General features: G+C 42.9%; 1 protein-coding gene across 1 annotated transcript in view; it reads right to left on the bottom strand.

The window, feature by feature from the left end:
- The window catches only part of STAB2 (stabilin 2), a 170,973-nt gene that overhangs the window by 62,251 nt on the left and 94,336 nt on the right, over positions 1-14,386 (bottom strand). Inside the window, exons 29-35 of the mRNA XM_011935100.1 lie at positions 13,256-13,392; positions 12,688-12,802; positions 10,388-10,465; positions 7,599-7,697; positions 7,403-7,510; positions 4,010-4,141; positions 1,027-1,155 (exon numbers count right to left, since the gene is read on the bottom strand). Coding sequence (XP_011790490.1) covers positions 1,027-1,155; positions 4,010-4,141; positions 7,403-7,510; positions 7,599-7,697; positions 10,388-10,465; positions 12,688-12,802; positions 13,256-13,392 — 798 coding nt within the window. The remainder of the gene's footprint in view (positions 1-1,026; positions 1,156-4,009; positions 4,142-7,402; positions 7,511-7,598; positions 7,698-10,387; positions 10,466-12,687; positions 12,803-13,255; positions 13,393-14,386) is intronic.

Raw genomic sequence — 14,386 nt, 5'->3', positions numbered from 1 at the left:
AAGTCCAAATTCTTTTAACAATAACTTTTATTAAAAACCAACTATTAAGTGAATCGGGCCAGATTCAGAAACTAAAAGGTACTGTACCCAGTGCTCCGCTTTGGAGCACATGACTCAGGTGAGGGCTTCAGCGTGGAGATGCCCCACAGAGATAATGCATGCTATTACAAAACAAAGAGTAAAAGTTCACAATGACAGAAACCCTCAAGCTCAACCTGTTTCTAAAACTGGATGTGGTCAACATGTCTAGTTCTGAACCTTACGCCTACCAGAGAAGATAAGGTGGTTGTTCAGAGTTCCACCTCTGAGCCAGGCTGCCTACACCTAAACCCCTTCTCTGCCACTTGCTAGTGTATGAACCTGCATGTATTAACCTCTCTGGCTCATTTTTCCCATCTGTAAAATGGGGATAGTAACAGTACCGACTTGGTAGGGTGTTGTGAGGATTAGACAGGTCAATGCATGTAAAATGTTTAGAGCAGTGCCTGGCATATAACAAGTGTCCAATCAATGTCAGTGGTTATAATGATTCTTGAAAGGTCCTACACAGCCCCATAAATTGGCATGAAAAGCCTCCATTATCATATTCCATAATACATTGAAATCATTCATTTTATTTTCTCTTCTGGTAGAGCAGGCTTGGCCCATAACTGCCATAGGTGCACCATGGTTCCTATCCTGTGCCTGTGCTAGATATGGCACAAATTCCCTTTGAAAAAAGCCGTAGTCCAGAATCCTGCCCAACACAGCACACCATCCCCCTACCATCCCCCCACACACCTGGCAGCCTTTCCCAGGCACACAAGGTACAACCTCTTGCACAGGCCCACTGAGGGCAGGGGTCATATATTATGTAACTTTGTAGAATCACAGCCTGGTATGCTCCTTGGCACATCAAAGGTGCTCACTCAGTGGTTTATGGACTGAACTGATACACCTTAATAGAAAAGCCATATGCTCCAAAAATTATAAAAAACAAGCCAATATTCTTTAGTTTCATCATCGGCCCTGGCCCATAGAACTTACTCGTAGGATAGTAGTGTTATTATTATCACATCTGTTCTTCTGAATTTCCAGAACTTTTCCCAAGCCATGGATCACTCCCTTATCAGTGGCTACATTGGTGTAGTTTATTGGAGCCTCATTTACGTAGAGCTGTGAACAACAGGGTTAAATGTCACTTTTTACGACATTTGAAGAGATATGGGGAAGATAGGACCTGGAGGTTAGCAACAGGACAATAGCCTAGGAGGTAGTACAATATTCACCTGGAGATATTATAATAGTCCACCTGTATTGGAAAGAGCTCTGACCTAGGAGGGGAGGTCTGAATAACAGTCCTGGTGCCATCTAGCTGTGTGACCTTAGGCCAATTGCTTTCCTTATCTGAACTTTAATTTTCTCTTTTGTAAAAGGAGGAAGTTGTTCTACATCATTTCTAAGGTATCTTCCATCATGCAAATTAATTGGCTTATGTGTGTTTAAAAAATGCCACCCACAATCGTGATGTTAGTGCCCACTGGCAAGGCGGCTCTACAGACATGCTCTGTTGTGCTGTAGACCAGTGGTTCAGGAGGTGGTAGCGCCTTCCATAACCAAGAATCGAAGAATGCAACTGTTCCTTTCAGTACGTCTCCACTTCATGGTTAATGTGCAAACAACCCTCAGAAAGGCTAATGATGGTTATACAAGAATAAAGATAATTTTTTAGAAGGGTATGTTTCTATCTGTCCTTGTTTAGTGTGTCCATAAGCATCCAAGGCATTAGAAGTCTGTATCTAAATCAAATTCAACTTTGAGTTGTAATTTGTTCTGTTTTTTTTTTTTTTTAGGGAAGAACACTTTAATGAGTAATCAATGAAAAACAAATGAAGCCACGGATTCATTCATTAATGTAACACATATATAACTGGAAGCAAATCATTCTTTGAAAAATTGAGGTGGGGTGTGTGTGTGTGTGTGTAGCAGGGCTGAAGCTGGGAGCGGGGAAACTCAAGTTAGGATCCAATAATGGTTTAAAATTCATAAATTCATATATTATGATCCCAGAAATCCGTGTTGCAGCAATACTAAAATGACCCTACTAAGTGCTTAATTTGAACTTTCACTGAATGTTAAAGTCCCTTACGATTTACTTGCAGTCAAATGAGCCTCCATTTGGTTGCTGGGATAAGTCTGGCTGAACTCCACAGAGGTGTTCCAAGGTCTGTGCACATTGGGAAAATTAAGAGGAAACCTGACTTCATCTCAAATGGCGATTGTAATAAATTTCCAGAATTCAAAGATGTTGAGCTATTTTTAAATACCAAAAATAGAAGAACATTTGATATTGTAACACTGTTGATTTGGCATTTAAAAAGGTCCAAATTATTTCCATTCTGAGGTATATCCAGAGAATTATGGCTCACATTAAAATTTTGACTTGACTGTGTCTACTCATTTAGAAAGCATTTCTTTACACTTCCATTGTCATAAGAGAAAGTAAATTACTATCAATAAAAGTGTCTATTGTACGAATAATTCTTTCTCTAGATAAAAGAATTTCTGCACACATGGAAAATGAACACTACAGCTCTAAAATTGATTCACCGGGAGGTGGAGCTTGCAGTGAGCCGAGATCGTGCCACTGCACTCTAGCCTGGGGGACAGAGCGACACTCCGTCTCAAAAAAAAAGTATATTTAAAAGGGCCTCTTCCAACTTATTGCACAATAGGTAGACTTATCTGCAGAAGTCTGAGAAAAATATTTGAAGTTAGATTATTCTTTAATCAATGAAGAACTGAAAGACTTTTTCCCCTTAAGCAGATAAAAACCATTTTACCTGAAAATTTACTTGTTATTCAGTAACGACATCACTGAAGAAATTGTTTTAAAAATTATACTTTTTAGAAAGGTTCAAATATTATTGCCTAAAAAGTTCTGTGATTAAACCTTCATTTCAATATAGTGTTTAGTCTCTCATTTTTTCTTGTGAGAATTTACATGAGAACTATGAGTTTCTTACTGAATTTTCAAACTGACCTTTTTACTTAATCTTTGAAGTACATGAGAATTTTATAATTGAAATATATTAAATATTTAGCCTCATGAATTCTTTTCTGTGAATTGTAAACATGTTGAAATATTTCGGCATCGTGTGAGATCAACACTGGAATACCAGTGTGGTGGTCGGCTAGTCCTAGGACTGCAATCTATCTCTATGGTTATGTAATGATAATAATGTTAATACACTTGGCTGCTGGCTCCTGTGTACGGCACGGGGCTCCTTAAGCCCCGGAGCCCACACCACTTCCTGGGAGTTAGATTGATCTCCCAGGTTCCCTTCCATCCTAGACACTGCTTGGGGACCATCTGTTGGGTTTATTGGACCAGCGCTGAAGGACGCCTATGACTGCAGAGATTCAATGCCACAATTTGTAAGGCTGCACTGATCATCTGAAGGCTGGCAACTGGGCAGGAGAGTGGGAGCTTGACAGCCTGGTTTAGGCTTTACTTCATGGTGAAACACAGACATCTGTCTTGTGTGGGTAAGGCTTAGGAGGCACTGGTGAGATGATTCCAATATGGAAGTTGACATGGTTTGGCTGTGTCCACACCCAAATCTCATCTTGAATTCCCACACGTTGTGGGAGGGACCTGGTGGGAGATAATTTAATCATGGGGGCAGGTCTTTCTCATGCTGTTCTCGTGATAGTGAGTAAGATCTGATGGTTTCATAAGGGGGAGTTTCCTGCACAAGCTGTCTTTTTGCCTGCTGCCATCCATGAAAGACATGACTCGTGCCTCCTTGCCTTCCATCATGATTGTGAGGCCTCCCCAGCCACGTGGAACTGTGAGTCTGTTAAACCTCTTTTTCTTTCCCGTCTTGGCTATGTCTTTATCAGCAGTGTGAAAACAGACTAATACAGAAGTGATGAAGGATGACAGGAGCCAAGACACTCATTCCTCATACTCTCCCTGATGTCATTCTTAATGGCATTGCTGGGGTTTTACATAAAAGGATCGCACCTGGTCGTTGTGGAGAAAGAAGCCAAGGGAATAGGAGAAACCCAGCATGGTCTCACGATGCATGCCATTGTGCAGGTCATTCTTCAGGAGTTTCTCCTCCAGGACCACGTGATACCGGAGGATGTCCTTCTCCTGGATCACACACAGAATTGAAAGTCAGTCAAGAGATCAGCTTGATAATTACCCAACTTCTCCCATGTGCTGTCACTGTGGAGATTACAAAGAGGAACAACAGCTTGTCCAAGTGGAAGTTTTGACAGAGGCATCAAGACACAGTCGAGATTCAATATGAAAGTGAGTTGTGAAACAGATGGCTTCAGAGAACTTGCAAATTTTCCAGATAGGACAGTCAAGAACTCATTAGAGGATTCTAAAACCCAGACTGAAGATATGAGAGCTGGGGGTAGATTTTAAAGGTGATAATTCTTTGGGCAGAACTGCTGAGAAGACAGAGTCCCCACACCCCAGCCTGCCTTTCACCTCTGGGGTATGAGAGGAGCTTCACTAGGATGCTTCAAGGACCTTGAATTGTGTCTCCTGGAAACAGGGTGGCCCGTTGGATGGGGTCTGACCCAGGCAGGGACTGCTGGTGAGCTGCCCCTTGGTGGAGTGAGGAGAGTTGTTGCTGCGTGGGACAGATTTGCACTTGCATAGTTGGCTTGGGACAAGAATGTGGGTGTTTGCTGTGGTTCAGATGTGGGAAGTGTCTCAGAGAGCCGATGGCAGCCCGGATGGGCAGGCTCCCCAGGGGCACAACTAGGGGTAGGCTCTGTGGTTTTAGGGTCCTTCCTGCCCTCTTCCATCCCTCTTAACCTTCTTACTCTCTTGATGTCTCTTCCCAACCACCAACACCTTTCTTACCCCTCTTCTTCAAACCTAGTGAAACCAAAATGGACTTTAATGAGATCAGAAAGGGAAGAGAAGCATTCTATGGGGAAGGAGAAGAGAACGTTCCTAAGTGATTGCCTGTCAGCTCTAAATCCACCTCCTACACTCTGCTTGATGAGGCTGGGGCTGAGGCTGTCCCCCACATTTCTCCTTTGCAAGGGGCTCCCTATTAAGGTCTGCCAATGAGAAGCTCTAGACAGTCGGAGGGCTGGAGGGGGAAAGAGGGACTCACTCCTTCCTGTTCTCTCTCTGTTCCTATCGGCATCACCCAGCCTCACTTCTCTTCCCTGCAGTGGCACCTGAATCTGGTTGGCAGTTTCCTGTCACTCGCAGAGCCAGCTTAATCCTGCCCTCTCCACTCATAAGACACCAGTCAGGCAATGCCTGCTTCTGGAGGTCTGGGTCTCAAACCCACAGAGACCCTCCCCATTCATCCAAGATCAAAGACACCAGCACCAGCTCAATAGTGACCCCTTCTCAGAGGTCTCTAGGTTTATACATTTTAGTAATTCCAACCTCCTCCCATTGTTCTTCTAGCTTTAGGGGTCATAAGTGAATCCTGTGATTGTTATCACTGTGATATTTCTCTCTCGCTTTAACCTTTCGATTATATTTATACAACTTTATATCCAATAAACAATTCATTCTATCAAATTCTATTTATGTAATTGGCATGTTTTCCATCTCCTGTGGACCCTGACTGATTCAAGAACCAAGACCTTTTCTGCACAAAGCTCTGCTGTGGAGCAGGGAGGGAAGAAGAACTAATTTTAAGTCCAATTAAAACTGTTAATTATTGTAAGGAATTGGATTCTTTATTTTTACTTAGCTGAGACTGAGTTTGTGACTTAAAGTACGTTTGTCACCAAAGTGATTATAGGACTTTTTGGGAAGGCAGAGAGGCTATGGGACTGTCTGAAGTTTCATTCTGGGGCAGAAAAAGAATATTTCTCACTGAAGAGGTTGAAAGAAATGGGTTGGGCTAGAGGGCAGGGAAAAGACAAGGTAGATGATTTCCAATTCCATCCCAGGAGTTCAACGTGCCTGTTACAGGAGTTTAGGACACTCTCCCTGCCTTCAGGGTTTATAATCTAGTTGAAGAGCTAAGACTTGCTTCCTTGAGGAGACAGTTCATCCTATTGGGGATATATAACAAATGCTGAAAGGGGGCACACATGGTATGAATTCAGAGGCAGGAGAGAGCAGCTATACCTCGGGTGGCCAGGGCCAGCTTCCCTGAGGAGGTGGGACTGGACATGATGAAAGGATAGGGAGAATTTAGGAGGTGGTGAGGAAGAACAGCAGCCTTCCTTATTTCCTTATTAAATAAGAAAAATCCCTATTTTCTGAAAATTCAAACACTGTTTTCAGTCCATCAATCATGTGTCATTTCACTTTTCCATCAAAAGCTTCTCGTCCATAGCCACATACTTAATACAGCCTCATGCAGAGACTCTCCCATATACAATCCTTCCCCGTAGCAGAGCTGCTGTGTGTTTCATGTATACCCCTGGAACTATGCACTTGAGCTCACAGGTACAAGCATGCAGGTGTCCCAGGAAGCTGAAAGAATCCTCATGACCACCCCTCCTTCCCCCATCCCTGGCCCTTCCCTGGTCCCAGTGGCTAAGATGTCAGCAGTAGGGACCTAGAGGGGTAGATTATCTCTTCCTCCTCTCCTCCCCTTCTCTATCTTCCCTGATTCCTAACATCTAGGGGTAAACAGTCAAAGTTTGTCAAAGGATTTTGTGAATTAATTCAAAAGCTTCAATCATGCCACGATCTGACTTAAAACTCTTGTGTGGATCCTGTTTCTTACAGGACTAAGTCCAAATGACCTCTCCAGGTATTTAAGACTTCCATAAGCTGATAATAATTTATCTGATATTCAGTAGTGGCTCCAGAATTTTTATACAAGAAGGGCCCAGGGCCACCCCACCCCCACCACACATGAGAGGACATGTTTGAAGCTAGATTTGCATAGCAAGCACACAGTTTTCACTTCCATGTTTATATTTAGGGGCTGTTGATGTTAATAAGATGGGGGTGGTGCTGAAAGCCCTGAGAAGCCGCCCCTGAGCCCACTCTTGTCTTCCACCACTGCTCTGGATAAACCATGTGGTTTCTCCATGTGCTTTCATCACTCGGGCTAGAACCAGAGTGATGGTTCTATAGATAGTTCCTAAACAGGCCAAGCACCTGTGGGTTTGGGCGGCCTTTGTTCACATTTATATACACATGGCAACACCACACCCTCAATGCACCACACCTGCATCCTTGTGTATACAGGCTCAAGTGTGCAATTCCAGGGGCAGGTGTGTAGCATCCAGCAGCTCTGACCTGGGGGATGTCTGTGTATGAGAGAGTCTCTGCACGAGTCTACATCAAGTATATGGCTATGGACAAGGATGAAGGAGTGAAATGGCACACAACTAATGAATTGCAAACATTGAGTGTTTGAATGTTCACAAAATAATTTCCCTAGTTATAGTTCTTGACACCTACTAGAGACAGGACTTTCTTCTCCCTGATGTAATTCTCGATGGCATTGTTGTTCGGAGCAAACACTGTGTAGGCATCGGCAGCCTCAATTGCATTCGCCAGATTATAGTGCTGCGATGGAAAGAGACAAGAGCGCGTGAGGGATTCCTGTTCTTGGGTAACCTGAGCATGGCAGTCAGGCAGAGAATGTGGTACTTGCAATGATGTAGCCCCGGAAGATGGAATAGTCAGGCATCTGTTCCAGCCGCATGAGCAGGTTTGGTAAGGAGCCAGTTAGACGTCTTTGTGGGACCAGCACCTTTAAAAAGAAACCCCAGAATCCTGTTAGCATGTTTTGGTGGACCTACTGCTTTTTGATACATATGACAGGCTAATGCCATTAACCTCTTTAGGCAGTTAAATGGATTGACGTTGACAACCTTTTGAAGATTACTCACAGAATAAAAATATTCCAGGACACAGCATGACAAGGCTGGAGGAGAGTTGGAGATGTTATTCTTTCAATTTTATGCCTTACCCTTAAACCTTCTTGATTAAAGTTCATCTTGCACAAAAGACTTTCAGCTTCTCCTAAGTAATTAAATTCCAGCTTGCATTAATCTACCTTGTCATAGAAGACCTGAGACCAAATTGAACTGAAATGCAGCAGGTTGCAGCTAATATCTAATCCATTCTTCTTTGGTTGTTATTCTTGTGTTTATTCTTTAGGTTCTTCATTTATTTTCCCTGAAGTCCTCAAATCTACGGCAACCCAGTAGCCTGAATCTGGCTTGTAAAAACGTTTTGTTTGGCTTGTGCTGTGTAATAATAGGGCATTTTTACATACAAATTTAGATTGCTGACTTTTTTAAAAAACATCAGTCTGCATTTCTGCAGACACACAGCTGCAGAGAGTAGCAGCAGCCACTTTCATTATAGGCTCCACCACTCCCTAATGTCTTCTACTTGGGACATTCCCCTTACTCATTTTGTTATCCATCTGATCTATCCGGGCATTTGAGTTTGCAAGCTCTGCATAATTAACCTTCTGGCCAAGATCACTGTTTTCACCTTTGCATTCTACCTAGAACTTTGTCAGATTGAAGAATTCAACGCTGGAATGTTGTTCTACTCTAATCAGTCTTTTTCCAACATTTATTGCTTGCCTACTACAGGCCAGGCAGTGGGTACACAAGTATGACTGAGGCCTGGATTCTGCCCTAAATGAGCTCACAGCATATTACAGTAGAAAGTCCAATCCAGTCTGCTGCTTGTATTTAAAAATAAAATTTAATTGGAATACGGCTATGCAAATTTGTTTACATATTGTCTAAGTCTGTCTTTGCATTACCATGGCAGAGCTGAACAGCTATGACAGAGACCATGTGACCTGCAAAGCCTAATAATTGCTATCTGGCTTTTTCCAGAAACATTGTACCAGCCCCTGTGTTGAAGGAAGACAGATACATTTCTGTGTTGTTGGAGCTGAAGGGGGAGGAGGGGCTTAAGGTGATTAGATGGGATTTGGCAGATTCAAGAGCTATGAGGAGAAGGCTGATAGAACTTGATGGTTCTATGTTTATGTCACATAACAACAGGCAATGATGAGGGCCACTGAAAATCAAGAAGAAGACACTCCTTTCTCTAGGAGTTTGCAACCCCAAACAGGGGTGCACAGCATGGGGAGTGAAGTGGACTGGGATTTAGCTATACCCTCCACTCTGGCCAGGCACCTTTATGCAGGGCACAACGGTGGCCCTGACAAAGAAGCCCTCAATGCCAATTGACAGAGAAGGAGATCCTTAGGGAGCACCTGTAGCCCAGAGGCTACGCAGATAACTGAATCAATTAACAGCCATCTTGTACTTTTTTTTTTTTTTTTTTTTTTTAAGTAGAGACGGGGCTTCACTATGTTGGCTAGGATGGTCTCAATCTCTTGACCTCGTGAGATGCCCGTCTTGGCCTCTCAAAGTGCTGGGATTACAGGCATGAGCCACCGTGCCCAGCTGATAACAATTTTAATTAAAACACAATTATTATTTTTTTTTTCTGATCTTCCACCTTACAAAAATTCCCAATGTATCCTAAATTTCAACTTGCAACTTTCATTTTAAATGAAGATCCTAATATGGTAACTGAAAGTTGCAGGGTAGCTTACAACTCCATTTCTCAATATTCTTTTCTTCCTATGTCATACCTTTGTTTAACTGGGTAGAAGAAAATAAAAACATCACCATGCTTTTTATATTCTTTTCCATTTTTTCCCTAGGGCCTTCCCTACCTCATCTTTTTAGGATGCAATAATACAAATAGGAGAATGGAAAAGTGATATGTAATCACATGCCTCTCCTCCAGCTCTTGATTACGTCCCATCTGGTTGTACAGACTTCACAGTGCCAGGGTGCTTAAGCTCAAGCGCCGTTTTTTTTTTTTTTTTTTGAGAAACAGTCTCACTCTGTTGCCCAGGCTGGAGTGCAGTGGCTTGAACACAGCTCATTGCAGTCTTGACCTCCTGGGCTCAAGTGATCCTCCCATCTCAGCCTCCCTAGTAGCTGGGACCACACAGATGCACGCCCCTCCCCGCTTTTTTTTTTTAAATGGTAGAGAGAGGATCTCATTTTGTTGCCCAGACTGGTCTTGAACTCCTGGGCTCAAGCAATCCTCCTACCTCAGTCTCCCAACATGCTAGGATTATAGGCATGAGCCACAGCACCCGGCCTCAAGTGTCTTTTGAGATGTTTCCACAAACAAGAAAGATAATATGTGTGACCACACTTGATAAAGGGCCCGTTGCAGAATACAGGCTGGGTAAATGGAAACTGAGTCTCAATGAATCAATAGAGTCTCTAAATGGTTTTAAAATAACAGTTATGAGGCACAGTACCGGTTACTTCCATATAAGGCTAAGGATTTTTCTATTTTCTAAGAAAAAAAAAAAATTGCTGTATGGGAGGGTAAATGGCCAAGGGAAAGGAGATGCCGCATGCGCAGGAGAATGGCATCTTGTACCTTGTTGATGATGTGGATCACTCCATTCGTGGCTGCATTGTCCCCATCGACAATGGAGGCCCCCTCAATTGTGATATTCTGTAAATGCAAACCACAGTGGGAAGGTGAATCTTTATAGAGCACACCGTGGGGTTGAGATGATCTCTGGGGTTTCTGCTTTTTGAGCAGCAGTGACCTTCATACTTTCAGGCCATGACCCACAGTAAGAAATACCTTTAACTCGTTGTCCCATAGGTCTGAGAGAAAGAAAGAAAGAGAGAGAGAGAGAGAGAGAGAGAGAGAGAGAGAGAGAGAGAGAGAGAGAGAGAACTTTCTCCTATGTGTGGGAGATACTCTGATCATCTAATCTATTCTACTCCATGCTATTTCATTTACAAAAGTGACATCTGAGGCTCATTAAAGTCACCCAGTGGTTTGACCCTGGACACAGAGTTGTGGGTTGAGCTGTGTCCTCCCTGCCCCCACAATCTGTATGCTGAAGTCCTAACCCCTAGAACCTCAGATGGTGACCTTATTTATAGACAGGGTCTTCACAGACATGACCAAGTTAAAGTGAGGTCCTTAGGGTAGACCCTAATCCAATCTGACTGGTGTCCTCACAAGCAGCAGGAAGTTGTACAGAGACAGCTACACTCAGAGACAGAGATGTGAACATGAAGATGCCATCTACAACCCAAGAAGAGAGGCCAAAGACAGCCCCTTCCCTCACAGCCTTAGAAGGAACCAATCCTGGATCTTGGACTTCTGGCCTCCAGAACTGTGAGAAAATAAATGTCAGTTGTTCAAGCTTCCCAGTCTGTGCTACTTTGTTACGGTAGAGTTGGCAAACTAATACAGATGGTAATTGACTTTCCTGATCAGAATCCAACTACTTTTGAAGACTATGAATTGCATAAGGAATGGGGCAAAGTAAAACACAACCCACCCACCAACCCAGCCAGCCACGAATCAACACCAACTGGGCTCTACTCTTTCTGGTTTCCCCCCTTCTTCTCCCCAGTTGAAATCCCTGCTGGGAATCCTGGTCTTGTCTCACCTTGAGCAACTCCCAAGTCACATCTGCAGAGGACCTGAAGAAAACCTTCCTGGCAGGAGATATTTATGTAGGACATAGGAATTAACTCATTACCAATGTGTCTTTAATGGTTAGCCCCTCTAGGTTAGAAGCCTTGACTGATTTACCTCTGAATCTGTAGGGCCTGGGATATGCCTGCCCAGATGGGTATTAATTAATGCTTGCTAAGAGAATCAATGATTTAAAACACCAATAAATTAGCATGACTGTAGGAATCACCTTACAATGCATTTGTATATCAAAACATCATATTGTACACTTTAAATATATACAATTTTAATTAAAAACCTGATGGAAAATGACTTCAATGTCACCAGAATTATAAGATATTAAAAAGCCACAGACCACTGTTTTCTGCTTTCTAAAAGAAAATATCTGATGAGTCACATATATAGGTATTACTAGGCATAGATCTTTTTCACAGTGCTCACACCGATGAGTGGGAGGGTAGAAATGTTTTAGGGCAATAATTCTCAAACATCTTTGACTGTGGCCCATGGTTCATGGATGCAGCAGTTCTCACTTTGCAGTGGAATCTTCATTATCATCTTGTGCAATTTACAGAAAGAGCTCCGAAACACTGCCCGTGCAGCAGGGCGGCCAGACTCCCTCACAGAATTCTGAATTTGAGTCTTTGACCTACTGTAGAAAGTGCCACATGATAAACTTCTCTGGGGCTGGGCTCTTCCTTGGGCATTGCCCTATCTCCAGCACCTAGATCTGTGCCTGGTACACAGTAGTAGGTAATCAATAGTTGTTGATGAACTGACTTTAACTTAATATAAAATTTCATTTCTCTAATAAAGATTCAATTCTATAAAGATTGAGTATATACAGATTCAACTCTATAAAGATCCGATTTCATTTCTCTATATAGATTCAATTACTAATAACCAGGTCTTAATCAACTATACGTCAAAAGAAAAGTTGTGGAATTGCAGCACATCCTTTACCCTTTCTGGGTCAGTCTGTGGTCTGTTGTGAGACTTGTGGCCAATCAGTGGGCAGAAGGCCACATTTTAGAGGATCACTGCTATAAGGTAACGTGTGTGTTTGTGTGTATTGATATATGATGATAATTATTGCAGCTGGATGATGCCCACACGAGGGATTCTGTTCTCTGTAGTTTTGCACATGTTTGGAAGTTCCCATACCATGAAAAATTAAAAAGTACAATATAAACAAAGTTGTTATGTTTCAAGTAAACAAATTCCAGAGCTCTTACCCCATCCACCTTTGCCAAGTGAAGGAAGTTGCCCTGCAAAGATGTTGCCAACATGTCAGAAGAAGACAGGGTCTGCAGATCTGCCACTCTGTATGTGCCTAGTAGCATATGGTATCTGAAACAACAGTCCACAAAGGCTATAATTCAATATAAATGCATGGGGCTGTATCATTGAGTAGTTAAGAGAATAGGTTCTGGAGTCAGAACCTATTTCTGCCATAGTCAAAATTCAAGTTCCCCCTGCAGTTATCAGCCTTGGCTTTAGTTACTTAACCACGCTGTGCCTTGGTTTCCACATCTGTAAAATGGCAATCATTACAATATCTATCATACAGTTGTTGAGAGAATTAACTGGGTTATATGTAAAGCAGTAAAACAGTGCTTGGCAGAGTTGGCTGTCAGCAATTGTTGACTATTACCATCCTGGGGTGGGAGGAAAGGGGAATCTTAGAACATGTTCGGCTCCACGAATTTGAAGGACCATGTGGTTTGCCTACATTGAACTTCAAAGACATGTTTACACAAATGCCATTCAGATACAGTGTAAAATAAAATAAGTAACACCTACTTTATTAGGGCTGGAATATTGCTCTGTGACAACCAGAAGCTTTTCTCATCCTGGTCCATGTCCTCAGTAGCTTGTTGGGAAGGCACGAGGACAGTGAGGTTTGAGGTGGCTGACAGTGTGGGTTGTAGAGAAGCATTCTGAACCACAGAAGGAAAATAAAGTGACCTGCTTATGTTCGACAAACAGGGCTGACTTAATTGCTTGGAAGAGATGACAATTTCCCATAAGATACTGGAAGGGTCCTAGGGTCTCGTTTCCCAAATCCACCCCACCCACTGGCTGATGTCTCATTTTCCCTTGTGAGATTCATTTCTTTTAATTCAATGTATGAGTTCTTATCAAAGCAAATCTGCCCAATCAGGTCACACTTTCAGTCATTATAAGTCCTTTACACTTTAGTCTAAATGAAGGGCCAAGAAAAAGCCTTAGTAGGTTCTTGTGAGTATGTGTGTATATGTGTGTGTGCAGAGAACCTCGAGCATTTTTTTTTTTTTTTTTGGAGACGGAGTCTCTGTCTCCCAAGCTGGAATGCAGTGGCATGATCTTGGCTCACTGCAACCTCCACCTCCCAGATTCAACCAATTCCCCTGCCTCTGCCTCCTGAGTACCTGGAATTACAGGCACATGCCACCACGCCTGGCTAATTTTTGTACTTTTAGTAGAGACGGGGTTTCACGATGTTGGCCAGGCTGGTCTCGAATTCCTAACCTCAGCTGATCCACCCACCTCGGCCTCCCAAAGTGCTGGGATTACAGGCGTGAGCCACTGCGCCCAGCCACCTTGAGCATTCTTGGACGTCTTTGGAGTAAAGATGGTGGGGAGACCGCAGGAACAGTTTCAGCATGAGAGAAACTGGAGGGCTGAAATGAAACCTTACATAAATTTCATTCTTGCCTAGAGAGCCAGTTTTTGGTAGCAGCAGTGGCATGTTTAACAACTGGATCTCCAGGAAAAAGAGAGAGAGACCAAAAAAAAAAAAAAAAAAAAAAAGACCTGGGTTTATGATATTTACAGATATCTAGGGTGAATATACTCACACCAGGGCTGATTTCAAGATACCAAAATAACTGCACCAAACGTGGCGTTAAGAAGAATGTGCACAATCGGCTCTCGTGAGCGAGTGTGAACAGG

The sequence above is a fragment of the Colobus angolensis genome, unplaced genomic scaffold (genome assembly GCF_000951035.1).
Source record: "Colobus angolensis palliatus isolate OR3802 unplaced genomic scaffold, Cang.pa_1.0 Scaffold10, whole genome shotgun sequence".
In the NCBI taxonomy this organism is placed as follows: Eukaryota; Metazoa; Chordata; class Mammalia; order Primates; family Cercopithecidae; genus Colobus; species Colobus angolensis.
The sequence above is the reverse complement of the archived record's forward strand: the minus strand, read 5'-3'. Positions and strand labels throughout refer to the sequence as shown.